General features: G+C 42.9%; 12 protein-coding genes across 12 annotated transcripts; 6 read left to right on the top strand and 6 right to left on the bottom strand.

Moving 5' to 3' along the window:
- Positions 1-693: 693 nt before the first annotated feature.
- On the top strand, positions 694-1,581 carry FOMMEDRAFT_156205 (uncharacterized protein; the record flags this gene model as incomplete). The annotated part of the gene is made up of 4 exons (XM_007266497.1): positions 694-952; positions 1,000-1,033; positions 1,087-1,251; positions 1,314-1,581. 4 exons carry the CDS (start codon positions 694-696, stop codon positions 1,579-1,581), a joined length of 726 nt encoding a protein of 241 aa, XP_007266559.1.
- A 222-nt stretch (positions 1,582-1,803) lies between these two features.
- On the top strand, positions 1,804-2,611 carry FOMMEDRAFT_134044 (uncharacterized protein; the record flags this gene model as incomplete). The annotated part of the gene is made up of 3 exons (XM_007266496.1): positions 1,804-2,094; positions 2,132-2,291; positions 2,358-2,611. The coding sequence occupies 3 exons, from the start codon at positions 1,804-1,806 to the stop codon at positions 2,609-2,611; spliced, it is 705 nt and encodes a 234-aa protein (XP_007266558.1).
- A 470-nt stretch (positions 2,612-3,081) lies between these two features.
- On the bottom strand, positions 3,082-5,878 carry FOMMEDRAFT_107852 (uncharacterized protein). Its single transcript, XM_007266495.1, has 8 exons — positions 5,468-5,878; positions 5,191-5,289; positions 5,062-5,136; positions 4,162-4,996; positions 3,968-4,100; positions 3,738-3,884; positions 3,476-3,656; positions 3,082-3,396 (listed from the first exon to the last, which is right to left on the bottom strand). Exons 1-8 carry the CDS (start codon positions 5,841-5,843, stop codon positions 3,374-3,376), a joined length of 1,869 nt encoding a protein of 622 aa, XP_007266557.1. The 5' UTR covers positions 5,844-5,878; the 3' UTR covers positions 3,082-3,373.
- A 435-nt stretch (positions 5,879-6,313) lies between these two features.
- FOMMEDRAFT_84265 (S-adenosyl-L-methionine-dependent methyltransferase) lies at positions 6,314-7,308 on the top strand (the record flags this gene model as incomplete). Its single annotated transcript, XM_007266494.1, has 2 exons — positions 6,314-6,485; positions 6,590-7,308. The coding sequence occupies 2 exons, from the start codon at positions 6,314-6,316 to the stop codon at positions 7,306-7,308; spliced, it is 891 nt and encodes a 296-aa protein (XP_007266556.1).
- A 439-nt stretch (positions 7,309-7,747) lies between these two features.
- Positions 7,748-9,522, bottom strand: FOMMEDRAFT_85527 (Tfb4-domain-containing protein; the record flags this gene model as incomplete). The annotated part of the gene is made up of 8 exons (XM_007266493.1): positions 7,748-8,039; positions 8,294-8,330; positions 8,398-8,533; positions 8,599-8,724; positions 8,793-8,947; positions 9,003-9,044; positions 9,102-9,256; positions 9,329-9,522. The coding sequence occupies 8 exons, from the start codon at positions 9,520-9,522 to the stop codon at positions 7,748-7,750; spliced, it is 1,137 nt and encodes a 378-aa protein (XP_007266555.1).
- Positions 9,523-10,029: 507 nt separating this feature from the next.
- Positions 10,030-11,660, top strand: FOMMEDRAFT_156200 (uncharacterized protein; the record flags this gene model as incomplete). Its single annotated transcript, XM_007266492.1, has 4 exons — positions 10,030-10,483; positions 10,538-10,836; positions 10,904-11,187; positions 11,243-11,660. 4 exons carry the CDS (start codon positions 10,030-10,032, stop codon positions 11,658-11,660), a joined length of 1,455 nt encoding a protein of 484 aa, XP_007266554.1.
- A 166-nt stretch (positions 11,661-11,826) lies between these two features.
- On the bottom strand, positions 11,827-12,826 carry FOMMEDRAFT_156199 (uncharacterized protein; the record flags this gene model as incomplete). The annotated part of the gene is made up of 3 exons (XM_007266491.1): positions 11,827-12,053; positions 12,103-12,227; positions 12,450-12,826. The coding sequence occupies 3 exons, from the start codon at positions 12,824-12,826 to the stop codon at positions 11,827-11,829; spliced, it is 729 nt and encodes a 242-aa protein (XP_007266553.1).
- A 1,706-nt stretch (positions 12,827-14,532) lies between these two features.
- On the top strand, positions 14,533-15,918 carry FOMMEDRAFT_28501 (uncharacterized protein; the record flags this gene model as incomplete). The annotated part of the gene is made up of 5 exons (XM_007266490.1): positions 14,533-14,581; positions 14,705-14,870; positions 14,892-15,014; positions 15,080-15,252; positions 15,305-15,918. 5 exons carry the CDS (start codon positions 14,533-14,535, stop codon positions 15,916-15,918), a joined length of 1,125 nt encoding a protein of 374 aa, XP_007266552.1.
- Positions 15,919-16,351: 433 nt separating this feature from the next.
- Positions 16,352-16,789, bottom strand: FOMMEDRAFT_156197 (uncharacterized protein; the record flags this gene model as incomplete). The annotated part of the gene is made up of 2 exons (XM_007266489.1): positions 16,352-16,632; positions 16,690-16,789. The coding sequence occupies 2 exons, from the start codon at positions 16,787-16,789 to the stop codon at positions 16,352-16,354; spliced, it is 381 nt and encodes a 126-aa protein (XP_007266551.1).
- Positions 16,790-17,145: 356 nt separating this feature from the next.
- On the bottom strand, positions 17,146-19,230 carry FOMMEDRAFT_156196 (Tfb4-domain-containing protein; the record flags this gene model as incomplete). Its single annotated transcript, XM_007266488.1, has 8 exons — positions 17,146-17,449; positions 17,709-17,745; positions 17,813-17,948; positions 18,006-18,131; positions 18,200-18,465; positions 18,521-18,675; positions 18,749-18,943; positions 19,151-19,230. The coding sequence occupies 8 exons, from the start codon at positions 19,228-19,230 to the stop codon at positions 17,146-17,148; spliced, it is 1,299 nt and encodes a 432-aa protein (XP_007266550.1).
- Positions 19,231-19,471: 241 nt separating this feature from the next.
- FOMMEDRAFT_156195 (uncharacterized protein) lies at positions 19,472-21,048 on the top strand (the record flags this gene model as incomplete). Its single annotated transcript, XM_007266487.1, has 3 exons — positions 19,472-20,001; positions 20,225-20,364; positions 20,417-21,048. The coding sequence occupies 3 exons, from the start codon at positions 19,472-19,474 to the stop codon at positions 21,046-21,048; spliced, it is 1,302 nt and encodes a 433-aa protein (XP_007266549.1).
- Positions 21,049-21,186: 138 nt separating this feature from the next.
- FOMMEDRAFT_156194 (uncharacterized protein) lies at positions 21,187-21,624 on the bottom strand (the record flags this gene model as incomplete). The annotated part of the gene is made up of 1 exon (XM_007266486.1): positions 21,187-21,624. One exon carries the CDS (start codon positions 21,622-21,624, stop codon positions 21,187-21,189), a length of 438 nt encoding a protein of 145 aa, XP_007266548.1.
- Positions 21,625-27,900: the final 6,276 nt, after the last annotated feature.

Raw genomic sequence — 27,900 nt, 5'->3', positions numbered from 1 at the left:
ACTAAAGTGGGAGGCCTTTCTCACGCATTTGAAACTGAAAACCTATGTTTTCGGAATCATGCCTTCCTTTTACTATTATGCCATATATCACTATGGTAAGTTATTGCTACAATATTCTCAGCATCAACAGCATCAAGTTTGACACAGACAAGTGAACCAGATGTACTAATAACATCAGTTCTTCCAGGTCATATGCAAGGGTTGCTGCCCTTGAGCCAGCTCGAGACTGACTGATACTGGGCCACCGGCCATTGGAAGCAGAATAACTCAGGGGTGTACAAGCCTGACCTTTGAAGAAGAATCGCTCAAGACGCACCCCCTGCATTTACAGTAACCTTCGGTGGTTCAAATTGACATTGTTTGCAAATGACCTTTCATGTCCCTGAAGCGGTGGGGGTATCTAACAGGAGGCAAGTACGGAAATCAAGAAAGGAGCAAAAAAAAAAGCAAAGAGATAAAACTCAAACTCTACTTTTGAGCATTCGAGAAAGGTGCTGACAGAAATATTGTTAGCAGGATCAGGTTCCATCCCTCGCCAATGGATGCGCGTTGCACTGGCGGACGGGTCATCGTCTTCATGAAATTTCTTATCACTTTTTTGGAGTACAGTTATCTTGCTTTGCCATAACGCGATGCATAGGCTCAAGGTCTTCGTCTCTCCTCCCTCTACTCCTATCACACTCTCTCGATGCCATGCCCACCTGGAAGAGAGAGAAGGTTAACAGAGACTCGAGCTCGCAGAGCTCCTTTGACAAGAACAAGGATTATGGCGCGTCAATGGCGGTCAGAGCTGTCGAGAGGGTCTGTCATATGCCAGGACATGCTCTGACGTCGGAAGGCCATCTTCATCGCGGCCTCAAGTCACGACATATCACTATGATTGCCATCGGTGGTGCTATCGGCAATGGTCTCATTATCGCAACGGCCGTGCTCAAATCTCTAGTTGCTCGACGTGAATTTTGCGGACCGGATTGACATCCATCCCTCTTAGTGGAGCAGCTCTCGCAAGAGCTGGCCCTGCACCAGTGCTTATGTGAGTTGCATACACGTGGGCGCTCATGGCTTCGGTCTAACTAGCTTTCATAGATCGTACGCGTTTATCGGTTTCCTCGTGTATATCGTCATGTGTGCACTCGGAGAAATGGCTGCATGGCTCCCTCTCCCATCTGGTTTCACCGGTTATGCAACTCGGTTCTGCGACCCGGCGCTCGGGTTTGCCCTCGGCTACATGTATTGGTTCAAGTATATCATGTATGCCCGAACTAATTAACTGCTGCAGCCCTCGTCCTTCAATACTGGGTTCCGCACGAAAGGGTCAACCCGGGTGTATTCATCGTAATATTCCTTGTGGTGATTGTATGCATCAATTATTTCGGGATCAGCTTCTTTGGAGAGTTCGAGTTCTGGCTGAGTAGTGTCAAGGTTGTGATTATCGTCGGCCTCGTTCTACTTAGTTTTATCCTTGCACTCGGTGGTGTTCCGGACCACGATCGCAAAGGGTTCAGGTCCTGGAAAAATCCAGGGGCATTCAATACATATATTGAAGGTCTGTCATTACAAGTAAACTTCCTGCAAGGTTGAATTATACTTACACTTCCCCTTCTGGCTTTAGATGGGGCGGCTGGTCGCTTCCTTGCATTCTGATCCGTTATGACTGTTACGACTCTCGCATTCCTTGGCACAAAGCTCGTCGGAGTCACTGTCGGTGAGGCTCAAAACCCATGTCGCACAATTCCTCATGCGATCCGTCTCACGTTCTACCGTATCCTTTTCTTCTACGTCCTCTCTGTATTCTTGCTCGGCATGCTCGTTCCATACAACTCCAAGGAACTCGCTTTCGCCACCACCAAGTCGAACAGTGCAGCGGCATCACCCTTCGTTGTGGCCATCCAAATTTCGGGCATCAAGATACTCCCCGGTATTCTCAATGGATGTATCCTCCTCTTCGTTTTTTCCGCCGCAAGTAACTCGGACCTGTATGTTGCATCACGAACACTCTTCGGTCTTGCGTGCGCAGGTAGCGCACCGAGTATCTTTGCACGCACGGACAAGCGTGGTGTTCCTATCTATGCGCTTGGGTTGTCAGCGGCCTTCGTTGCTTGCATTCATGGATGTTTCGGATGACTCTAAGCAAGTATTTTTGTACTTCACGAATGTGATTACGATTTTTGGGTTGCTCACTTGGATATCAATCCTCGTTACACATATTTACTTCTGCCGTGCACGTAAGGCTCAGGGACTCCGTGATCAGGATCTGCCATACGTCGCACCCTTCGGTGTATGGGGGGATCGTACATTGCGCTTGGGTTCTGTGTTATCATTTCGATATTCAAAAACTACGATGCATTTGTGCACAGTGCGAAGTACGGCAACTTTTTATGTGAAGAACTTCGTGACGGGTTATATCGGCATCCCGCTATACATCATCCTCATCTTTGGGTGTAAGATTACACATCGTGGCTTGAGAGTTCAACCAGAAGAGGCAGACCTTTTCTCTGGTAAGGACGAGATTGATAAGGAAGAAGAGGCGTTCCTCGCCGCACAAGCTGAGAAAGGCAGCACTGCCGATGGCAACTGGTTCTATAGGACGTTCATCTCATGGCTGTTCTAAGCGAGGACGTTTTTGCATATTTTATGTGCGATATTTTCTCGTTGTATATTTATTTATTTACTTTCATTTGTGCATAATCATTACGATTGCGATTTAGAAATATTTGCGAGTCTGGACTTGCAGATTTTGTATAGATTTGTAGACTACAGAAATGTTATAAAAAAAAGTGATGTGGAAGGTTGGTGGTGGCAGGTGTTTGTTGTTGGGGTTGGATACTTCTACGATACATTTCTTCCTCTTCTCTGACTTTTCTCTTGGATTCAGGCTAAATTAGATCTGTTCTTTATTTGCCTGCAGATACTTGACTTTGACATTGCCGTCTAATCATATTTATCCCATTGCTCCACTATTTGCATCCATCCTTGCATCATGCATCAGAAACTCACGTGAAAAAGGAGGAACTGCATGCTTTCCTGTTATGCAGGGAACAGTAGGGAAGGACACAAGCGGATAAACACAAAGGTGAAAGGGGGTGTCTGATAGAAAGTGTAAAAAACAATGTGAATTTCAAAAGAAAGCAGTACTCAGCCTGTATACTTGTGTAAGAGCAACATACAGTAAGTATATGAGTAAGTTAAGAAGCTCGTTCCAGGACCTGATAAAGGAACCATAAACGGAGTGAAGAGATAATAAAAGAAAAGAAAAGAATAATGTGGTGATATGGAAAGTAAAAATGTAAATAACGGAATTAAATTTCTTTTTTTCTTCTTGGTTCATGTCCGTCTGGCGGAAGTGACAATGTCAATCCTTCTTAAAGTTAAATTACATGAGAGGTAGCCATTGCCCTAATTCACATGCAAACCCCACAAAAGTCAAAGTCACATGGTAAGTGCTAATACGATAGGGCTTTGTCAAAACACATACCGATGACGAGACTCGGCAAATCAAATATATCTCTCCGTATCGAAAAGCAAAACGTGCACGGTATAGGCTCCCCGGACGGTTTCAGAAGCACACAATGACTAAATACGGACGTTGCTGTGTTCTCGAACGCATGCGAGGCGAACTTCTCCCAGTACTCGATGACGGATTGACTTTCGAAGAGCTAAACGGGAAAAAAAGAATAAGGTTAGGTAAGATTATGATTGGTATGAAGTTATTGAATGAATGAATGAAGAGGACGAACCTCGTAGATATATTTCCTTCCAGTAACGAGGTCCTCTTTCTTCCACTCCGTAAGGAGACAAAACTCAACACCAACGAGACATATCTCGCCTGTCCGGCGCCACACAACGGTCGGAGTACCACTAAACGAAATCAACTTCTCCAATTCCTATCAGACCGTGGAAAACAAAAAACTTCAGCGTAAACTCCGGAACCCTCAATCAATTAAAGAGCTAAATGGGATATACGCACCAAGAGCGAACGGCGAAGGCACTTCTCCATAAATATAAAGTCATCTGCAGACATGGGCGCTTGGAGGGCAATCATAGATGGGCGGTAGATGGCTAGAGCGCGTATGACGCGTAGGATATCATTTTTAGAGAATCTGCTTGGATACAGGTCAGATGAGTACGGCCCAGGCTGATGTATGTAGTACTGTGTCATACCTTTTATACAAGAAGCCCATCAGGAACTGGTAGCTCTGAATATAGCTATATGGCTTCGTAACAGTCGAGTACACATCGGACGGCGTTTCGCCACTCCCAATTGCAGGAGTAGTCTGCCCTTCAGTTAAGGAACCCGTTGACATTGGAGAGTCTGTATCGGGTGGAGAAACGGTTGACGTGCTCGTCTGTTGCGTCATTGAGCGCTGGGCAATCGGCGGCGCACTCGTGCTCGGACCTTGACTTGTGGGCAAGCGCTGCTGCTGTTGCTGCTGTAATGGGGCTACAACGGGAGGGGATGGCTGTATGTATGACTGCTGGCTTGCGAACGAGAGATCTGATTGCGGATAGGCGGTATCGGATGTTAGATTCTGGACTGGGAGTTGCTGTTGTTCGCGACCATTTTGTTGTATGCTGATATTTGATGCCCCAGCATTATCGAACATGCCCTGGTTAGCATATCGCCCATTTTGAATATACTGTCCGCCGTTCTGTTGTTGTTGTTGTTGTTGTTGTTGCTGCTGCTGTTGTTGTTGACTAGCATAGCTTGTATCGTATCCGACGGACCGTCCACCCATGAGAGCTTGTGGAGAGATGTTCGTCTGTTGGGGTGACGGCTCAGCCGGCCATGCAGCGTTTGCGAACTGCGATCCATACGCAACGGACGTCGATGGAGGGGTCTCCGAGGTGAGGAACGGCTGATCAGGGCTGAAGTTGTTCATCCCTAGGATAGCTGATAGACTCGAGTACTCGAGATTCGCAGCCTCGGAACCAAAGCTGTAATTCTGATCCATCGGGAGGTTGAAGTATAAATCATTGCTCGGAAACTGTTCCATCACTTTAGGAGTATTATGCTCAGCTACTTCTGTTCAATATACAAGGGAGATCGGAAAGATTCGGTACCTGGCGGAGCGGAGGGTGGAGGTTGGGAGCCTTCTGGAGTAGTTTGTGAGATCGGCTTGCCCTTCTTTAAAGCCTCTATAAGATGGCTCAGAATACGGGTAATCTAACAAGTTATTTTTAAGTACGAACCGAGTTCAGCATCATCCAGTAGGTATTTCGCTTTCTTACGATGCCCTTCAACGCATTTTTCGGCCATACCGCGCTTGACGCAGCGTTGGCACGGTCGAGCTGCATACGACACATACAATGTCAGCAAACAAGCATAAAGACATGAAATCGAAGAGATAATGAAGTAGTGATTAAATGTTACGCAGACAGAGTGCGGCCGTCCCAAGTAAAGGCCGCATCCAAGCTCTCCGCGAGCGAAATTTGAGTGGTACTGTTCAACCAAGGTAAATGCACGTACTATCATCACAAGTCAAATGTGCCTTTTGGCAATGTGCGCATGCGCGCTGTGCTTTCTTCTTTTTGGGGCCATCCCGTTGTTTGGTCGGCGGTCGGGACGGTGTGCCGTCTTCGTTCGCGGTGCCGTCATCGACACCTGCGTTAGTCGCGCGACGTTTCTTAGCATTCGCGACGCCGATGCGTCTCTTGCCCGCGTTGGGCCCCAGGGTGGAGGGGCCGGCTTCTGCGTTGGCGCTAGATCCAATAACGGGGATTGTGGGAAGGTGGCCCGCGGTAGAGGACGAAGGGAGACGGTAAGAGTCCGTAGAAGAGGATGTCTGAGCGGGGAGGATAGGCGGGCGGTGCTCTGCTGGACGAAGAGGCGGATAGCTCTGCATGGGCGGCGGGGGCGGCGGATGGAGTTGAGAAGGACGAGGGCGTCGGGGATGAAACTCGAGGGCAGTGGACAAACAGGCGCTGTGCGGTTGGAAGGAGAAGGATGAGGATGTGAGAGGCGTTACATAAACGGTGCCGTTTTTGAGTGTGCGATCAACCCGCAAGGTCCTCTAGGCTCTCCTGGCTCAGGCTTCCCCAAGAGATCTCCCTGCATTTCAATTATATCTTTCCCATTCATTCCCGCTATCTATCCGCCTTCCTTTTCTCTTCCTGTCCCACATTCGCAGTCCCAGACCGACCGACGCCATATTTATCCGTCAATACCCAACCCATCGTACCATATAAGGCAAATTTATTACCCACAAAGGTTATACTCCTCCGCTGCTCTAATCGCTAAAAAAACTTCATATCAGAATCCATTCGTTCATTCATTGAATCATCTCCCCCCAAACGTGTCGTGTCGCATGACTTTATGACTTCCCGGCATACTGTGTCCGGTCTCCTTGAGCAGCTGGCTCGGATCCTGGGCCGCAGTCAAGCACAACAGGAATCCAGATGGATGCGAGATCTGGCAAAAACGGAAGATAGACTCCAACTCATGCTCAAACGTAGAATAAGCGGAGAACCTGTACAGTACATACTAGGTACGTCGGCGGATGACCGCAATTCAGTCACATTCATTTTTTACAACAACTCTTTGTGATTTCTAACTTTGTACATATTTATTTTTGTTTTTTGATGTGCTTAGGAACGCAGCCTTTCGGTCCGTTAGAGCTACACGTACGTCCGCCGGTCCTCATCCCGCGTCCTGAAACGGAGGACTGGACACTCCGTCTCGCGCAGCGAGTCTCACCAACACGTCAGGCACCACTCAAGTTGCTGGATCTGTGTACAGGCACAGGCTGCATTCCATTACTTCTGTGTCACCTCTGGCCAGCTGGAAGCGTCCGTACTCTCGCTGTTGACGTTGCTTCTGAAGCTGTCGCCCTGGCGAAAGAGAATGCAGACCAAGTTGGGGTCCGTGTCTCGGAGAAAAAAGCAACCCGTTCAGAAGACAATACTATTTCATTCCTTCAAGCGGATATTCTACAAGACAATTTCCCGAAAATCTTGAAAGAACTTGGCTGGCGTTCATTCGACGTGTTAACTTCCAATCCACCATACATACCGCTGGACGAATACAAAGCACTGCCATCGTCTGTCAAGGACTACGAAGACCTACGTGCACTACTTGGTGATCCCAAGCTCGACGTGGCAAACGACGGACGAGGACTCACATTCTACAGAAAAATCGCAGAGCTCGTACGTCATCAACTCGTCAAGCCCGGTGGACTCATCGCTCTCGAAGTTGGTCACGATCAAAGCAACGAGGTGGAGCAAATCATGTTATCAGATGGGCGGGTGCAAAAGACACATGTCTGGAAAGATCCATGGGGCGTTCCGCGTACCGTCGTTTGCTTAAAATGACACAAACAAAAAAGACACAAAACAGAAAAGAAAGACGCAAGTGCACACGACCGAATTGACCGGGACTACCTAAAACAGTACAGCCACGACGGGACAATGACGACGGGAGAGCGACGGAACGATCTACACCACTGATCTTCTGCGGCGAACTTGATCAACGCGAATCTTTCTCTACCAGGGACTAGGATGCTATTCATTAGCTGTGCCCGGGGTAGGAAGTCAAACAACGAAACGCGACTGGCTCCCCGGTCTTCTCCTTCTTCCTTCTATCTCCTTCCCCGCATCCGTGCCACCTGCTCCGAAATCACCCGCTATCCAAGACGAAGATTCGACACCCACAAGTGTCCACATTCATCACTACGACAACAATGGTATCTCCTTTGCTTAATCTCCTTCCCGGCGGCACCTTTTATACCACCCACCACGCCATTCCGTAATGTTACCCTGGCCCTGACCCGCTCGAGTTAGGTGTAGCGTTCCCACTCGCCGTGCTAACAGAACCATTCGTTCGTATATTATCTGACGATCCTAGACTCATTGAGCCAACACCAAGCGTCAAGCTAGAGCTCAACGCACTGGGTGCAGTAGGGCGCGGAGTTCCAGTACCGCCACCTGCAGGCGTAACGGGCGTCCGCGCTCCAGAAGGTACTACAGAAGAAGCTCGCTGACCTGGAGGCGGCGTCGGACGAGAAGCGTTTAACCGTTGTAAACTCTTGATCGGGAATTTCGTCCTGAAGATTAAAGCATGTTAAGCCAATTTAGATTAGATTACGATCGTGCAAGGAAGAATGGAATTGTGGGGAAGATCGTTTCGAGGAGATGTGGAGATGTGTGAAGGAACGCGGGGTTCCGGAAAGTGGGTTGAGCGAATAGAATTGCTCGGGTGTTTACGGTGAAAAGAGAGTGAGCCCAGCAAAAAGGGACCACATCATATCGGGAGTATTCATGTAAAAATAAGAGATGTGAAGAAGTGATTAATACGTACCGGCATGTTGAACAGACAGGAACTGGCTGACAAAAGACTGCGAAGCAAAGGTGGAAATCAGTATTTATCTTTAGTTAAAATGCTCTCAACTTTGAAAGGCGTACTGGATAAGCAAACTGAGCAGACAAATCCAATGTCCACAATTGTTTTATGGCAAAAGCATGCAGCTCGGAAGTCTATTTTGTCTTGCGTAGGAACTGCGATAAGTTGTCGTATAGATGGCGTCGGTAGGAAGGTCATCTGAATGATAAAACAATCACAATGACGATGATTGTGTAAAATGAAAAACACCATTTGAGGCATACCAGAAGGTGTTGCAGTAGGGCATCCCGTCTTTCAAGATAAATGTATGATCCTCCGGTCAAATGCGCCGCTTGCTGTAGGAACACCGCATCGGGCCCATATATCTTGCAAACATCTATTGCAACTTTCTGCACGTCGAAGGCAAGTTGGGTCACTCGTGAAGTCCTTACACTATTAGTAAAAGCTATTAACTCACAAGTTTTTGAGCAGAAAATATACTGTTCATGAGAGGAATATAGGATGTCGATAGGTCTGGCGAGACTGAGAGAATGACAATTCGAGGTTCTGGTGGTACAACAGGCACGTCTGAGTCAATGCTGGTAGCAGTTGGATTCACGAGACGGTTGATATCTATCACAGCTCGTTCGTCAAGCAAATTAAGGTTTGAGAAAAGGGTGTCCCGTACGGCATAACGCCTTCGTTAATGCTCCGACAAGCTGACATGGTGCTTTCAACATTGATTAGCTAATTAAAATACGATAGATATCCCAAGTATTTAGCTTACCCTCTTCATCAAAATCTGACATCGCGTCTAGCTCTTCACTAATCCTCTTCGTTACAGCAGTGTCAACGACCTTGAACGGCAAGTATGTATTCGGATCCGCTATACTATCGTCTACGCCTTCAGGTTTGTGATCCATCGAAGAATATAGAAGAACACTGCATAAGCAGACACGAATACGCGAAACATAAACACTCAAGGTAATGGTGACTTGTTAGTAAGAAGCGCACCTCTTTCCAGGAAATGCACCATACACAGCGAGCGTGTTCTCATGCTTCAGTGCCAGATGGGAGTTTAGAAACGCGAGAGTTTGTGCGAGAAACGACTTGAATGAAAGAGGATATGCGTTCTTTGGAAGAGAGGACAGATGCCATTGGGTCGGGGACAGGTCAAGGATGATGGCCAGATGTGAAGGACGGTCCATGCCTATTGTGTTGTTCAGATGCTCGTATGTGTACCGACTGAGATTATTTGTCCGTTCACAGGAGTATTGCACATCAATTTTGAGGAGTGCGAAGGTGTTGACGAAATTGCAGCGCTGTAAGTGGTGGACGATATTATTATTATTAAGTATGTTACTGATTTTAGATGTCTCTGAGCACGTGATCTTTTCATCTACTCGGTGGCGATGCAACATGTGGATCTTCAATTCCTCTCTACGATCGGCTGTTTTCAGCGCCTGATAGCTGTGCTCAATTCTTGTTTTTGATGCTCTGTATTTTGTTCCCCGGCACGTCACCGGGAGTCGGAAGAGAGTAGGAACCGGTAAATACAGGGAGAGAAATACAGCTAAGAAATGAGCACCTTAAGTAGCGCAGATCCATCATTCCATCGGACAATCAAAAGTGTAAATAGAGTAAGCAGACCTAATATAGAGATTTTGAAGGAAAATGCACATTTCTACTCTATTTTCTTGTGTCTCACCGTCGACATGGAGCCTACAGACCAACATATGCATGAAATAGACAACAGAAATACTCTTTCTATTGGAGCTGAGCAATCCCAGCACCAATCTCCTACTCCTACACCTCCTACTATGGCTCCACAGCCATTCAATCCTAACTATATACACTCCGGATTTATGTATGGCCATGGGCAGCAAAGACTACAGACTCCAAATCAAGTTTTCCCTCACCAATCCCAGCCTACAACCCAGTTATTTTATCCAGGCCAATTCTACTCTCACAATACTCCAGTAATGCCAAACTATGCATCTACTCCAACAAACCAACCCTCGGTGAGAATGCAAGAAACTCCTACACAAAACTTTCTTGTAGACAGTCAGGGGCACCGAATCTCACCAAGAAGAGCTGGGGGACGAGTTTTGGATAAGATATTGGATGCAGAGTTGAGTAGTGATGAGCCAGAGGTTATTCCAGCACCAGGTACGTAAATTCATGATTATTTGTAATTTCTACACTACTTACATATCTTTTAAGACTTTAAAGGCAAAGGAAAGGCAAAGCAAGCAAAAAAGGACAAAGGAAGCAGGAAAGAGACAGGAAAGCAAAAGAAGAAGGGTCAAGGATCCAAGTCCGGTGTCAATGCTCGACAAGTAGGCAAATCTGACGATGAAATCGAAGATATGGATGAAAACCTCAAGACTGCTGCTGATATCAAGACGACTGCCGAAAGGGCTGTATGGACAGACGATGACAAGAAGAAGGTGGTATCATACTGTATAGACTCTACCCGGTGGCCAGATTTCAAGGTAAAACAAGGTCAATACTTTCAGCAGGTGCGTATCAATTAAACTACAAGATATGTACACTAAGGACCTTATCAATCGTCTTACTGTCCTGTAGATTTCCCAACGGATTCTTCCAAGCAAGTCTCCTGAACAAGTCAGGTCTTGCTGGAATCGTACTTTTGCCCTGTATGCTGCAGTTGTAGCTCGGCAGGAGCATACAGGAGGAGGCGATGGTGATGAATTTAAGCTGGACCAGTTAGACCTCTCTCAGGTCCAGATAGAAGACGAAGGAGAATCTAAAAGGAAGAAGAGAGGAAGGAGCAAGTCTGCTCCTCAATTTTCTGAGGCACAGTTAGATGCCTTTGAGCAATCTGAACTTTTTCAGATGCTTGACGAAGTGTAAGTCTCAATTTTACGTTTTTTATTCTATTTTTTACTAATTTATTTTTTACAGGGCTCGGGACCATCCTAACATCAGAAAGATGTTTGATGTCAGTTCTGAAAAGCCTGTGGAGACTGAAGATGAAGAGGAAGATACAAATATTAAGACCCGGAAGAAGAAGATCAAGATCGAGGACTCCTTGACCGGCATAGAAGAAATCCTCGGTGAGGCTGTACGAAATTTCGCTTCAACAAAGCAGGAGACGAGCCGGAGAGAGGAGGAACGAATGTTGATGGAGCGTGAACGTAATTTGAGAGAAGCAGCTGCATCCAAGCTTCAGCATGAAGAGCGGAAGCACCGGTTGTTGGCAGAAAAATGGCAGGCCTATCATGCAGCTTTGGAGCATCCAGACCCGTTCACCAGAAAGCGAGCAGAGAAGTTGAAGAAGGAAATTGCTGAACTTGAAGGATTTGAGCTGGAAGATGAATAGGAGCTTTCGAGGTTTTTTTTCCAGGAATTCCTTCACTGCTGAGCCCCATTCAATGGTGACAGCATCTTCATGTTCATCCTAGTGTGATTGACCCCGCTACCGATACTGTACTTGTATCCGTCTCATGTGAATATGCATCGAATAAAATTCTTTGAGTACCATTGTCTCACTTGCACAAACTATTCAAAATGACGTGCAGGTGAGACAGCCAGGACACTTTCCCTCGTTGATGTTCCACATAACGTGTCAGGATTCCAATAAGCTGCGACTCGATGAAATCGACAAAGACAAGATCAATAGGCGTATCGTCAGTGACGTTTGGTGAAACGGAGCCGATGAAGTCCGGAATGGAGAAGAAGGGAAGTGGCGTGTCTTGCACTTCGACATAATTTGCTGGACCCGGTATTAACACTGTTCTTTATACTCGAGGAGACAGGCTTACCAGGGAATAATCCGACGTTCCCGTGTGCATCACGACCCTGCGACCAATCTTCGCTTGCAGCTTCGATATCTGTGATGCGGTCACCTTCACAGAATGTCAATTCATTCTCCTCAGCGCGGTCATAGCTAGAGCAAGCTCAGGATGGCAATAATAATATTCAGCGATTAAGACATACTCATATAATGCAATTGCACAGACACCCTGGTCGTGTGACTGTAATCGCGCTCATTGTGATATAGAACAGAAGTATACATCATGCTCGTAGTATATTACACATGAAATTTAAAAAAAATCATGTAGTGAGCAATTCTACCAAACGCTTTCGACGATACATTCCAGCTACATACAAATCCCCCTCACCCATTCCATCAATATCAAAGTCACCACCATTGTTATCAATTCGTAGAACATTTTCAGCTTGTTCATTTTCGTTTGCTTCATCAATATCTTCTTCTCCATTGAATCCTTCAATAGTGGAAGGGTCATCACCTAGTTCCTCCAATATATTGTGAAGTATCATGCATGCTTCAATAGTTCTCCAGCAAACTTTCATAGTTTTCCCAGAAAGTCTTCGGAGGAGGGGGAAACGACCCTTAAGCCTCCCAAATGCATGTTCAATGCATACTCTGATACTGGAGAGCTTGAAATTCCAGTCTCGCCTCTGTCTTGCCTGAAGCCTATTACTGGAAATGTCGTACTCAGCAAAAGGCCGGATTGTGAACATTGTCAAAGGATATCCTAATTAAAAGTTAAATATTGTATTCTAAGAAATATATAAGAATTTTGTAACATACCTTTGTCTGCAAGAATATATTCATCATCTCTAAAGAACTTCCTTCTCTCTAGACAAAGAGGGGATTGCCTAAAGACCTTTGTATCCTGAACACTCCCTGGCCAACCTCCTTCATAATGTGTGAATATACCCCTATGGTCACAAACAGCCTGGACAACAAGCTGAAAGACAGTAATTAATGTATAAGAGAATTAATTAAAAGTAATAAACTTACTGCATAGAATTTTTTCCTACAATAATAATACCATCCATGCCTTTTAGGCTTGTCTGCTAAGGGGATTAGAGTAGCATCTATAACTCCTATGCATCCAGGAAAGCCAAATCGCTCAAATTCTTCTTTCAAAAAAGCACGTCTCTCTAAACCAGGCCATGCAAGATGATCCTTTCGAATCCTCCGGAGGGCATAACGAACCCTTTCAGAAAAGTTATGAGTACTCCCCTCAGAAATAGATGATTGCCCAGATGTATGGACAAAGGGCTGCCCTCCTACTCTTAGGAGAAAAGCTGCAAGCTGAACAGCTACAGGCTTTTGAGGCTTCCGGCCTGATGAGACAAAAATAGGATTATCTGCAATCAGGTCATGAACATGCCAAAAGCTAGCCCTTGACATTCTTTAAAATTAAAATTAAGAATTATAAAACATATCTACATATTTTATATGTTAACTACATACCTGAGATGAGACTTAAACCACCTAGTAGAATAATGGTGTAACAGTTTATACATGTAATCATCAGATTTGACAGCTGTATATGGGCCTCTTGGCCCACTTCGTGGTCGAAGTTGATATGCAATTAAAATGAAAATAAGGCCTTCCCAAGCCTCTTCATCAGTTTCAGCATCTAACAGGACAAGTAGACCAAATATTTTCAGAATATGCTGTAACTTGGCTAGATGGTGGTAGCGGGGCATGTTTTCGTGTGTGTCTCAATTATTCTAACAATTATCTATACCTACACTCATGTCTTAGATCTATGTAAGGCTGCCGGACCAGCCGTTCTCTTAGTTTCATTCTCCGACGTGCAAAATACACGAAATACACCTCCTCGAGGTGTGTCTGCTGTTTCTAAGGCACGCACGGAGATCCTACTCAAAATGGAAGTAGACCCTAGATCCACCCTCCCTAACATTCCTTCTGCCGAGGTAAATATTCGTCAGATACAAGAATTGAGCAGGGCTGATGCCTTGCGACGGCTTTGCACTTCATACTCTGCTGTCGGTATCTCTCCTAGGTAGGATTTGCTTGTTCTGCACTCTACGATAATACTGGAAGTAACTCTACAAGCATTAAAGAACGATTTCAAGCGCTGACAAGCTGTTTTCATCCTGTATAGATGTTGTCATGTTGAGGAATAGCTCCATCTCCGAATGCAGGATATTACTCAGAGGTTATCAGAATCAAACGATGAGACAACCGTGTTTAATTAACGAGTGCCATCACGATGGATACTGAATGACTATCTTGAGGGTCAATAAGTGCGGCAAAATCAGATGTTCGCCTTCCAAGTCGCTAGCACAACTTCACCTGTCCCTATTCTCACCGTTGACCGCACTATCTGTTGCCTTCGTCTCCGTCTCCTTCACCTTTACACCCACTCTCTCCTCCTACTTCTTTCTTTGCCTTGACCTTTGCCCCGATGTTCAGTTTACCTAACTCTGCTACCGACACCTTTGTAAACACCACAGGTCCTCGGACTACTAAAAGCTCTTGTAGCTTTCCCCCTCGATCTTTCTTACGTGGCAGTGCCTCACTTGTACTTGTTGTCCCCCTTGTCTCTGCTCTAACTGTCTCAACGCCGACGGGCCCAGTGTCGGGCGGACCGATAGAGGTTGTATGGACTGTTGCGCAAGGCGACCCAGCGACGTTCACCATTGACTTTTTTAACATTAATGTGCTCAGCTTAATCTACAAATATCCTAACGTCGATAGCAACCATGGACCCCTCCTTCTCACTTTGCCCAATGTGACCGTTGGGTGAGTTTAATTTTATGTCAGGTCATTTGGGTCTGACCCAACCTCGACCAATCCTATGGTCATTAATGTTGTTTCTATTATTGTCGTCGTTGACACATGGTATTTTGACAGTGATGGTTACAGGCTGCAGCTCGTGGATACTGAGTAAGTACTGTGTGGGTTCCGTTCATGACACTTTTTTTAATTTTTTAATTCTTTACTCTGTGTAGTAACGAAGCAGACGTTTTGGCCCAGAGTGAAGACTTCGCGATCGGCGCTGCGCAACCTACTACAACATCCTTATTATCCTCAGCAACGTTCTCGTTCTTAACAGCCACCTCCCTCCTTATCAATACTGTTAGTCCTAGCAATCTCATTTCTAGCAGTACTGCCCAGACTACAGGTATTTTTATTCATTTGTCTTTCGAGTATCATATTAACTCAAATAATCTAAGCATCGAGTTCGACTCAGGCGGACGGAACAGGTGCACCTGTACCAACCGACCGATCGACTGTTTCTTCTGTGTCCAAAGCAAAGGTAGCTGGAATCGTTGCTGGAGTTGTTGCATCGGCCATTATTTGCCTCGCAATATTGCTATATGTTCGACGTCGCACATTATACTGGCCATCCATTGTAAGGAGGAGATATAACAAAAAAGGGATCGCTGAAGTGCCAGAGTTACACGGAGTCGTAGAGAACGGAAATTCTGTGGTGCCACTGATTTTGCCCCGGGAATCCGGTCGACGCAGTTGGACAAGCGATAAGGGCGAGCACGGCCGCCAAGCACGGCCAGAGTCTCGCCGTCCCACCAATGAAGCGACAGATAATAGAACGAATCAGAAGCACGCAGCACCAGTCCCCAACATCACACCCGAGAATTTGCAGCCCATAGTCGAGCCTATGTCTTCAGTGATGCAGGAAGTGGATGGCCTTCATGTCAGAATAGCGGAATTGGAGCAACAACTGCAGGAAACAAGACAGAACTTGCGTCCACCAAGCATTGATTCGGGCGCGGCCAATGATAATCGATCAGCGCCGCCAGCGTATTCAGATGATGGTCGTTACTGAAATGTCTGGTTAGAGAGATAAGTACGTTTCCATATTCAGGTCGCATGAATGTTGTACATTAATTTCATGTGGGAAATGTGTTAGAATGAAGTTACAAAGCTGGACAAAGCACTGGACATAGATGACAATATGCACACAATACGATGTAGGATATTATTTATGACAACTTGGATCTAGGGTCTTTGCAAACACAGATTCTACATCTCGACGCATGTGGCTGTGGTCTTCGATAACCAGGACGAAGCCCAGCTAGGATTATTTATTTAAAACAATTGTGTACTCTGGTAATCAAAAGGCGGTCCTTCAACTGAGCCGCGAAACATATGACGATATGTAAAGCAGCGATAGATCGTACCGCTAGTATGTCATGATGCACAAAATACCCATGTATCGTGAACGTAAACAGGAAATGTAATGGTATAGTGAAAGCACATCATCTACGCTTGACGGGTTTCTTGCGCTTCTTAGGTGGTTTCTCCTCTTTACTTAGCTCTACTTGACCAGCCACAGAGGCTCCCAGTGCAGTCGCTAATTCTTTCCCTTTGTCTTGTCGTTCCTTTCGCTTCTCCTTTCGTTTCTTCTTCTCCTTTTCCCCTACGTTCTCGCTCTTCAAGCGTTCTTTCTCGGCGGCCGCTCTTTCGAGTGCTTCGTCTGCTGCCCGACCCAGGTGACCGAACAGATCTTCTTCGTCGCTATCATTAATAAGATCGTCAACTTGCTGGGGATTTTTCAACCCTTGCTCGTTCTCGGCTTGCTAGTCTTCGTCGTCACCTTCTACTTCTAGGTCAATATTTGTGAACGGGACTGCAGGTTGCGGGACATGATATGGAGAAAAGGGGTCCGGCTGAATTGATCCTTTCAGTGAGAGCATTTGATTCGCAACAGTAAAACTTAGGAGACAGCACAAATCAGCATAAAATAGCAAGTAGAACACGCTGAATCAGTACTCACGACAACTATAAATTCGAGCTGTCCGTCTCTGTCTTATGATCTATCAGCAGTAGTCATATATGCGCATACACATGCCGGTTCTTCCGTCTCTTGTCCACCCATCACCTCTCACCCACATCCAAGCCACCTGCTCCAGAATCGCCATCCGTTACTCAGGACCAAGGATTGACACCCACAAACGTCTACATTCATCACTACGACAATAATGGCATCTCTCTTGCTTAATCTCCTTCCCGGCGGTACCTTTCACCTTTCATATCACGCCGTTCCGTAATGTCACCCCAACCCTGAACCGGTCGAGTTCGGCGTAGCGTTCCCACTCGCCGTGACAACGGAGCCATTTGTTCGTATATTATCCGATGATCCTAGACTCATTGAGCCGACGTTAAGCGTCAAGCTAGAGCCTAACGCACTGGGTGCAGTGGGGCGCAGAGTTCCAGTTCCAGTTCCTGTACCTCCTGGTGTAGGTGTGACGGGCATCCGCGCTCCCGAAGGTGCTACAGAAGAAGCTCGTTGACCAGGCGGCGGAGTCGGACGAGAAACATTTAACCGTTGCAAGTTCTTTATCGGGAATTTCGTCCTGAAGATTAAAGCATGCCAAGCCATTTATTTATAAGATCATGGTCGAGGAAGGATGGGATTGCAAAATGGAAATGTGGGGATGATTGGTCGATGAAGATGTGGGGACGTGCGGAGGAACGCGGGTTTCTGGGAAAATGGGCTGAGCGAATAGAATCGCTCGGCTGTTTACAGTAAATAGAGTGAGCCCGAGAAAAAGGGACGGCATCATACCGGAAGTATTCAGGTAAAGGAGACGTGAGGATGTGATTGACACGTACCGGCATGTTGAACAGACAGGGACTAGCTGGCAAAGGACTGCGAAACGGAGTCGAAAATCAATATATATTCTCCATTGAATATTCTTTAATTTGGGATGACGTACTGGATAAGCGAACTGAACACACAAATCCGATGTCCACGATTGTTTTATGGAAAAAGCATGCAACTCGGAAGTCTATTTTATCTTGCGTAGGGACTGCGATAGGTTGCCGTATAGATGGCGTCGGAAGGAAGGTCATCTGAATAAAAAAAGTTCGCGTTGATAGGGTAAACTGTAAATACGGATTGAGACATACCAGAAGATGTTGCAATAGGGCATCTCGTCTTTCAAGGTAGATGTATGATCCTCCAGTCAAATGCGCAGCTTGTTGTAAAAATACTGCATCGGGTGCATATATCTTGCAAACATCTATTGCGACTTTCTGCACATTGATGAATAAAACCTGTCACTCGTGAAATCCTGAAACTGGTAACCACAAAAAGCATTAACGCACAGGTTTTGAGCAGAAAAGATACTGTTCATAAGAGGGATATAGGACGTTGACAAGTCCGGCGAGACAGAGAGAATGACAATTCGAGGTTCCGGCGATACTACCGGCACGTCTGAGTCAATGCTAGTAGCAGTTGGATTTACGAGCCAGTTGATATCTATCACAGCTCGTTCGTCAAGCAAATCGAGGTTTGAGCAAGGTTTGAGAAAAGAGAGTCCCGTACGGCATAACGCCTTCGTTAACGCTCCGACAAGCTGACGCAGTGCTTCCAACACTGATTAACTAATTGAAATATGATGAATATCCGAGCGAATGCTTACCCTCTTCGTCAAAATCTGACATCGCGTCTAGCTCTTCACTAATCCTCTTCGTTACAGCAGTGTCAACGACCTTGAACGGCAAGTACGTATTTGGGACCGCTATACTATCGTCGGCACCTTCGGCTTTGTGATCCGTCGAAGAGTATAATAGGACACTTCATAGAAAGGTGCACATACACGAAACATAAGCACACAAGACGACAGTAAATGTATTGGTAGGAAGCACACCTCTTTCCAGGAAATGCACCGTACACAACGAGCGCATTTTCATGCTTCAGGGTTAGATGAAAGTTCAGAAATGCGAGAGTTTGTGCGAGAAACGACTTGAATGAATGAGGATACGCGTTCTTTGGAAGAGAGGAGAGATGCCATTGAGTCGGGAACAGGTCGAGGATGATGGCCAGATGTGAAGGATTGTCTATGCTTGTTGTGTTGTTCAAATGCTCGTGAGTAAATCACTCATTTGTGCATAGTGAGGTCATTTCTTCGTTCATAGGAGTATCGCACTCAAATTTTGAGTGCAAAGGTGTTGACAAAATTGCAGGGCTTGCAGTGGACGATATTATTAGTATCTACTATCAAGTATGTTACTGATTTAGATGTCTCTGCGCACGTGATCTTGTCATTTACTCGGCGGCGATGCAACATGTGAATTTTCTACGATCGGCTATTTTCAGCGCCTGATGCCTTGCGACGGCTTTGCACTTCATGTTCTGCCGTCGGTATCACTCTCAGGGTTTGCCTGTTCTGGGTTCTACAATATCACTGGAAGGAACCCTACAATCATTAGAGAACAAGTTCAAGCACGGGCAAGCTGTTTTCATCCTGTATAGACTCTAGAGGTTAAGGTATAGCTCTGTCTCGGAGTGCAGGATATTACTCAGAGGTTATCTAAATCAAACGATCAGACAACCGTATTTAATTAACGAATTCCATCATGATGGATACTGAATGAATACCTCGAGGGTCGATAAGTGCGGCAAAATTGGATGCTCTCTTTCCAAGTCGCTAGCACTGCTTCATCTATCCCTATCCTCGACCTCGACATTGACTGCATCAACTGCTGCCCTCACCTCCATCCCCTTCACCTTCACCCTCATCCTCACCTTCTCCTCTAAATTTTCTGCCTTGACCTCTGCTTCCATGTTCAGCTTACCCGACTTTACTACCACCCACTTTGTCACCTCAGGTCCTCTGACTACTAAACGCTCCTTTAGCTTTGTTCCTCGATTTTTCTTACGTGGCAGTGCCTCGCTTGTACTTTTTGTTCCCCTTGTCTCTGCTTTATCTGTCTCAACGCCGGTGGGCCTAACCTCGGGCGGGCCAGCAGTGATTGCATGGAGTGTTGCACAAGGCGACCCACAGACATTCTCTATTGAGCTTATCAACGACGTGGTGGCCGCCAATCAATTTGCTCTTGCGAACAACGTCCCAAGTAGTGCTGGGTCCCTCAACCTCGTTTTGCCCAAAGTGCCCTTTGGGTGAGTTTTATTTTATGTCAGGCCGTTGTCTCCGATCCAGCTTCGACCAATCTGATCGTCAATGTTTCTATTATTCACGTTGCTGACGATGATATTTTGACAGCGGTAGTTACGTACTGCAATTAGTGAATAACAGGCAAGTACTGCGTCGGTCCTTTTCATAACGTAACAATTTTTGAATCCTTACTCTGCGTAGTAACATAACGGACGTTTTTGCTCAAAGTGGAGAATTCACGATCGGCCTTGCGCAATCTACTGCAACATCCTCAACAACCTCAGCAACCTCAGCAACATTCTCATTCTTAACAGCCAGCGGCTCTAGTACCAATACTCTCATTCCTAGCAATGCTACCCAGACTACAGGTATTTTTATTCGTCGGTCGTTCAAGCATCATATTAACACAAACAATCCAAGCACCGAGTTCGTTTCATTCGGCGGGAACGGTGGGAACAAGTGCATCTGTACCAACTGCACCAGGTATTGGTAACACCAATAACCAATCGACTGCTTCTGGATCCAGAGCAAAAGTTGCTGGAATTGTTGTCGGAGTTGTTGGAGCGATCATTATTTGTCTCGCGATATTGCCATGTATTCGACGCGGTAAAATCCCTTGGTCATCCATGATAAGGAGAGGACGTAGAAAAAAGAATGCCGAAGTACCAGGATTGCCTATAGTTCGAGAGGTCGAAAATAATGTGGTGCCACTGCATTGGCCTCTGGAATCTGGACGACGCAATTGGACAGACCATACAGGCGAGTCCGTTCACCAAGCAGGGCTAGTGTCCCATCAGCACCCTACAGAGACAGTAAATAACAGGACGAAGCACCCAGCACCCATATCGAACAACGTGTCTGAGAACTCACAGATCACAGTCGAACCTATTTCATCAGTGATGCAAGAAGTGGATAGCCTTCGTGCACGAATAGCGGAATTGGAACGACAACAGCAGGGATCAAGACAAAATTTACATCCACCAAGTGTCCATTCTGGGACCGACGATAATCGATCAGCGCCGCCAGCATATTCAGATGATGGTCGTTATTGAGATTTTCTCATTAAAGAGACGGGTCTCACGAATGTTGTACCAATAGCGAAGTTCCGGTTAAATAAAAGAGGTCCTTTGGCACCGAGTCGCAATACATATCACGAGATGCAAGGCAGTGATAGATCAATTTCCAGATTGTTACGATGAGCAGAAAACCGTATCTCCGAGAATATAAACAGGAAATGGGATAGTAAAGGTGGGAACTGTTCCTCTATGTCTCTTGTAACTTGTTCTAAATTCCTTTTTAGGCGGGTTTTCCTCTTTATTCGGCACTATTGGTCCAGCCATCGTCGCACCTCCTGCAACTATTAATTCCTTCCCTTTCTCTCGCCATTCCTTCTGCTCCTTCTTCATTGTTTTCTTCTCCCCTCTTCCCGTACCTTCTCGTCCTTCAGGCGCTCCTCTTGAGAGCTTCGTCTGCTGCCAGACCAAAGCGACCGAACGGTTCTTCTTCGTTGCTATCATTATCTGGATCGTCAACTTGCTGAATATTCTGCGACTTTGGCCGTTCTCGGCTCGCTGGTCGTCGAAATCACTTTTGACTTCGAGGTCTGTATTTGCAGGCATGTAGAACATGGTCCGGGGGAAAGGGTCCAGCTGAATTGAACATTTAGCGAGAGTATTTGATTCGCGACAGTCAAGCTTGGGAGACAGGATATGTCATTATGAAATAGGCGTTGGACACACTGAATCAAGGCACTTAGTCGATAACTGTAAATTCGAGTTGTCCGATTTTATATCCTAATCTATCGGCAGTGGTCTTATGTACCCATATTCCCCGTTGGCTCTTCCGTCTCTTGCCCCCCCCCCCCGTAGCTTCATCTACCACATCAGCAGTATGTGGGCCAGAATTGTAGTTGTTGTCTGTTGGGCCATATTCGAATACCCAGCTTTCGTTCGGTATGTGCTCTCAAGGCATAGAAATGCTGAAGGTCTGATGAACGAATAATGGTATATGAATCTGGGAAGCATGAATTTATTGTCCTGACTACAGCACACAACAAGTTGAAGAAGGAGCTTTTCCAGTGTAAGTACTGGAAAGAAATCCGACGTTCAAGCTTAATTAGTGCTACGCTAGTTCGCCGATTCCATACTGTTACATCGAAGCTCACAGTATGTACAGAGAAGGGGCAGTCGTTCTTTAATATATTTGATATAGCTATATCCGAGATGAGCTTCTCATTAAAATGGCAAAGCATAGCGCAATAGGCCTGCAAGACCGGAACGCACCTCCAATGTCCCTTGTCGGGATCTTGCATAGCCTTAATAAGGTATGTAATTGAACATTTGCTCTTCCTTCCTTCCTTTGTTCTCCTGTGAGAGAAAAAAGATCTTTGGATTAAAGATTTACTGGTATACTGTTGCTGGCCCTTTGCAAACATGACCCACAACCAGACACTTTGCTATTACTCCTCCAATTCTCACTCAACCTTCATGAAATTTTGTACATATGTAAATAGACATCTAAATGATATATATCTGAAATTTTGATACAAAAAAACAAGTAGAAAAAAGTTATTGAGTTTGCAATCTGAAGACTACAAAAAGTTGAAATTCTTGATACTCTAAATCCTTTCCCACACATTGTATACTTTATAATAATTTAAATAATGGATATTTAATACTGTAAGCCTGTATTAATGTGTATTGGTATGTGTAGTATCTACTGTTTTTTTTGGTAGAAAAATTAATAAGGTTTTGAGCAAATTATTATGAGTATTACTATTAGTCCTATTTTGTTACATTAAAGTATACTAATCTACTAATCTCTAACTTTATAATTTTTTATACAAAATTCTACTATTAAGAATTATAAAATAAGATCAATATTCATATTTAGATATATTAAAAAACATACAACTATCAAAAATCATAACTTAAAACTAATTACCTTAGTTTATATTAGTTTATTAGTTTAATAACTATAGAAATTATAGTTACAATAAGGATTAGTAGTAAAACTACTATTATTATTAAGAAAACATGTATCTATCTCTTATAATAGACAGTTTAAAGTATTAAAAAGTAGTATAGTTATAATAATAGAAGGAGAGGGAATGTGAGTTTAAAGTAAAGAAGGAAGAGCTTGATTAGTATTAGTGTAAAATAGTAGAATACTTATAAATATATAAAGTAAGATAGATTATCAGAAAAACTCTCTAACTTATGTCTCAGAATAAGAAAATAATATACTATATATAAGAATTAGTATATTAGAAACATAGAGATAGAGTAAGAGTGTGTGGTAGAGAAGAGAGTAAGAGGGAAATAGTAGAATATAAGTGAATAATTTTAAGTTATTATAATAAGCCTGTTCCTGTAAATAAAAATAAAAATATTATTAATAAATAAACTGTATATAGTTAATAAAGCAAAACTTCCTTTGTTTCCTGTCTAATTTAGTCTAAATAGAATTGAGGTTAAGTTTGTGTACTAAGAATATATACTCAGATATAGTAGGCAAATACCTTTCCTACAGAGTGTCTACTTGTAAGTTAGATATATTAAATGTATACTTATTAACTTGTCATTTTATAAAATCAATAAAATATTTATTTTTATTTATTTTACAAAAGTAAAACTAATATCTTATGATTATAATACTATAGTATGTAATTATATATATATATTGTATTATACAAGGATTGTAGTAAATAATAATAAATAAAATATCTTAAAAGTGACTGGTTAGGGCATCTTGACAGTATTATAATATTATGTAATAACAGTGTACACATGATCTCCATCTTTAGACAATGATTCAAATACAAACCTTGTTCACAGTATCTAGATACAACAGTCTTAATCTTTGTATTCTGTTGTTAGTACTCTTACAAGACTTACTTGTTTATAATTGTATTAAAACTAATTCTACAAGTATAAAGGAATAAGTTTGAGCATACTAACTGTTACAGTTCTCTACTCTTGTACCTTCAGTTCTAAGGGTTCTACACCCTTTTATACTAGAACTCAGGACTTCTGTCCCTCAGAGGCACTGTCTATAAACTATATGTGTACTAACTCTTACTATTACCCCTCCTTACTTTATCATTCTATTTCTTTGACCACCCTTTTATTCCTTGTTCATTCTATAGTCTCTTACCCTTTGTCTATCCCTTCATTCTTTGTACCTTTATCTTTGACCTTCCTTTCTTTTATCCTTTATAGCTTATCATTCTTAGTAGCTCATACTTTCTAAGTACTCTTGTGTAGTTTAGTATATATAAGTATACAAGATCAGACTAGTCCTGTAGTCTTAATCTTGTCTACTCTAGATAGTCCTGTACTCTTAGACTCACTCTATATACTCTACTCTTGCTTTACTCTCTCTCTCTGTCTGTTCTACAAGTTCTAACTATGTTCTAGTACTTACATTCTGTATTTCTGTTATATAGGATAGTTATAGTCTGAGTCCCCTTACTAAGCCTTCAGGTCCTCTCTACACTGTTACTAACATTAAATCAAGACTACTCATTACTATCCTACAACTCTCCTACATTTTAGGCATTAGTACTCACTATTGTGTCAATCTCTTTTCTTTGTCCTAACCCTTTTACATTTTTAAATTTTAAACTTTCTAAACCCTTTTAAACTTTTGCCACTCTTCTTCTATTCATTACCCCTTTTAGTTTAGTGTTGATTCCTTTATAGTGTAAACATAGACTCTTCTATACTAACTACTACCTCTACTGTCCTGCCAGATTAGTAGTTACAAGTAGACTTAGCTTAATATGTGTAAACCTCTATTTAAGAGGCCTTTACTAACTATACACTCTTAACCTCCTTAGAACCCATTCTAATTGTTCTAGAAGTTACAACCTGTTCTAGAAAGAAAGTGTATATAGTCTACCCTTCTAACTTTAATAGGTAGCACTTTAAGGACTTCTAGTACTAAGTTAAACTATATATAGCTACTACTTCAACTAATCTATTCTCAGATCTTGATCACATCCTATTTGTCCTCTCCTTTATGAAGGAAGGTAATACAGTCACTTAGACTCAGAACTGGATTAAAGGTTATCAGATCAGAAGTCTGATCTAACTTCAGAATAATGAGTTGTATTCAGAATTCATAAGGTAGCTCTGTACTTCCTTCATTAATCTGAATAAGAAGTACAATGTGTAGAACAAGCTTGTGTCTCTGTGACAGAGTAAATATTCTACTAATACCTTCTTCTAGAAGTTTAATATTCTAGCCTAGAAGGTAGGATTTATACTTGGGTTTAATAACATTCTTATTAGAATGTTTGAAAAAGCTCTCTACCTAGAACTAGTTAATAAGATTCTTAGAATAACACTAGAATTGATTACTGTTAACATGTATTACAATCAATGATACAATTATGGATGCTACAGTAATGATAAGATGATTAATACACATATAAACAGAACAGACACAGAACAATGAGACATGTATTGGATACACAATACAAGACATGTATCAGATACACAATAAGTATCAGATACGAGATAATGATACATTGGATGTCTAAGACATACAGACAAATGAATAACATAAAAGCAAGCAACTTAGTAACTAAATATATATCATTATCAGGGTCTACACCCTCATTACTTGTGTGATAACCTAAGAATACACATTCTAACAGGTTATGAGCCTTGTGCTCTCTGCTTAACACCTCACATTACTACTACAAGACTATGCTACACTACTTTACATTGATACTACAAATCTATGATGGACTCACCAAGTACCTGCAATCTCTATACACTAAACAAAACCGTACCAAACTCATCTACACCTTTGAATAACTTGTAAAGGACAAATACAAGTCATTGCAAACCTGCCAATGTACCTAAACACTTTGGACACAACATTGTGCAACTAAAAGACACATCCGGATTCAAGATATGGAAGTATTGGATTAACTCTGCTATTGCAGCAACAGGCTATATGCACTTGTTCACAAATGAACCAAAGCCTGAAGACATTAAGGTTGCACACACAATCTATACATTAATAATTGATAAAGTAGCAGATCATATAATGGCTAACTTTATACATACTGGAATGTCGATTAAAACTCTTATGAGCAGATTAGAAGAACGTTTCAACCCTCATACAGTTATGTGTAAAGCATACAATGAGTCTTTGTTATTTAAATACAATGACCATGTTAAAAACTTTGGACAAGTACTTGATAAACTAGAGCAGATATATGCACAGCTAGTAGCAGACAATTTAAAACCTACAGACACTATGTATCAAGCAGCTATCTATGCTGCAACCCCTCCTGAATATAGTAGTACTATTACAGCTATGGAACAAGCTCGAGACATGTTTTATGATGGAAAACCCAAATCTGAGTATCAACCTATCAAGCTGTAAAGACTTATTACAGTACTGTGCCAAGCATTTAATGATTTTCACATCAAAAACCCTACACAATACATAAACAACAAGCCTACAATATGTGGACAGGCAAATATGTTTTGTACAAAAGATAAAAAGTACAGAAAGAAGGGAAACAACAAAAATACAAGCAAACTGACCCCTGCATCAAAATGCTTCAATTGTAGCAAATCAGGGCACTTCTCCTGTGATTGCTGGAAGTCACTGACTCAATCAACACTAGATACCTGAGCCAAAAAGGCTAATCCTTTGGCTAACACAATAGAAGCAACAGAAGCAAAATCTGTACTGGCAGCAACTATGCTACACATGAACACATACATTGAACAGGTGCCAGACATCAAAATGACAGATGTACTGGCCTCTCAGCAGGCAAATACTATTGCAAACACAGACACAAACGACCCATTTACTAACTGGGTATGTTATAATAATATCTTGGACGAAAATAATGTGCTAATAAATAAATATATCCCTAATACAATTGATATAATCAATTCTGGTGCAACAATTCATACTACACTATATTACTTTCGCCTTACAAACGTACGAAACATATCCCTGGTAACAGTTACACTCACAAACAAATCAACAGTGACTCTTACAAAGGCCAGAGATATGATTATTGAAATTAAAAGGGGAAATTCAGGAAATACACACAATCCTGTAATTAGCAAAATAATGTTAACACATGTTTATTATCATTCAGATTTGAACTTTTCACTTATAAGTCAAGTGTTATTATGTAACAACAGTTTCACATTCATGTTCAAACAAGTAGAATGTATTATTTATCATGGACAATGTGAAATAGGAATGATTAAACTCAAAAACAACCTATATGTGTTAAGAAACACTCATTACATGAATTCCATGAGTGGAATCAGTGTTTACAATCTACATAAACGTCTCAGTCATATCAGTTATGATTATATTAAACGTTTATTACAGAATGACACAATGATATTATCTCAAAAGATAATGAACTTTGATGAAAAACAATGTGTTGATTGTATAAAAGCAAACATTGAACGAACAGCACATCCAAAAACAAGATCTTCAGAAATAAGTGCAAACTACAGCAATATAATACATATGGATATAATAGGTCCAATATCCTATGAAGGATATAAGAATATACAATATCTATTAACGTTAGTTGATGATGCAACACATTGGGTATCTTTATTAAAATTATGAACAAAAGACAATGCATATACTCAGTATGTTCAATGGAGCACAAACATATTTACACAACACAGTATATGAATAAAACAATTGTAAAGCAATAACAATAGAGTATTCTGTAGGAAATTCTTCCAAGAATACTTAATTAGTTAAGGAACAAAATCCAGACTAACAGTAAAGTATACACTGTAACAGAATGGAGTAGCAGAACGAATGTATAAAACAATATTTAATCAAATACATGCCTCTATTACTTTGCAAAACATTCTATTATGCTTATGGGTAGAAGC

The sequence above is a fragment of the Fomitiporia mediterranea genome, assembly GCF_000271605.1.
Source record: "Fomitiporia mediterranea MF3/22 unplaced genomic scaffold FOMMEscaffold_6, whole genome shotgun sequence".
Taxonomy (NCBI): Eukaryota; Fungi; Basidiomycota; class Agaricomycetes; order Hymenochaetales; family Hymenochaetaceae; genus Fomitiporia; species Fomitiporia mediterranea.
The sequence above is the reverse complement of the archived record's forward strand: the minus strand, read 5'-3'. Positions and strand labels throughout refer to the sequence as shown.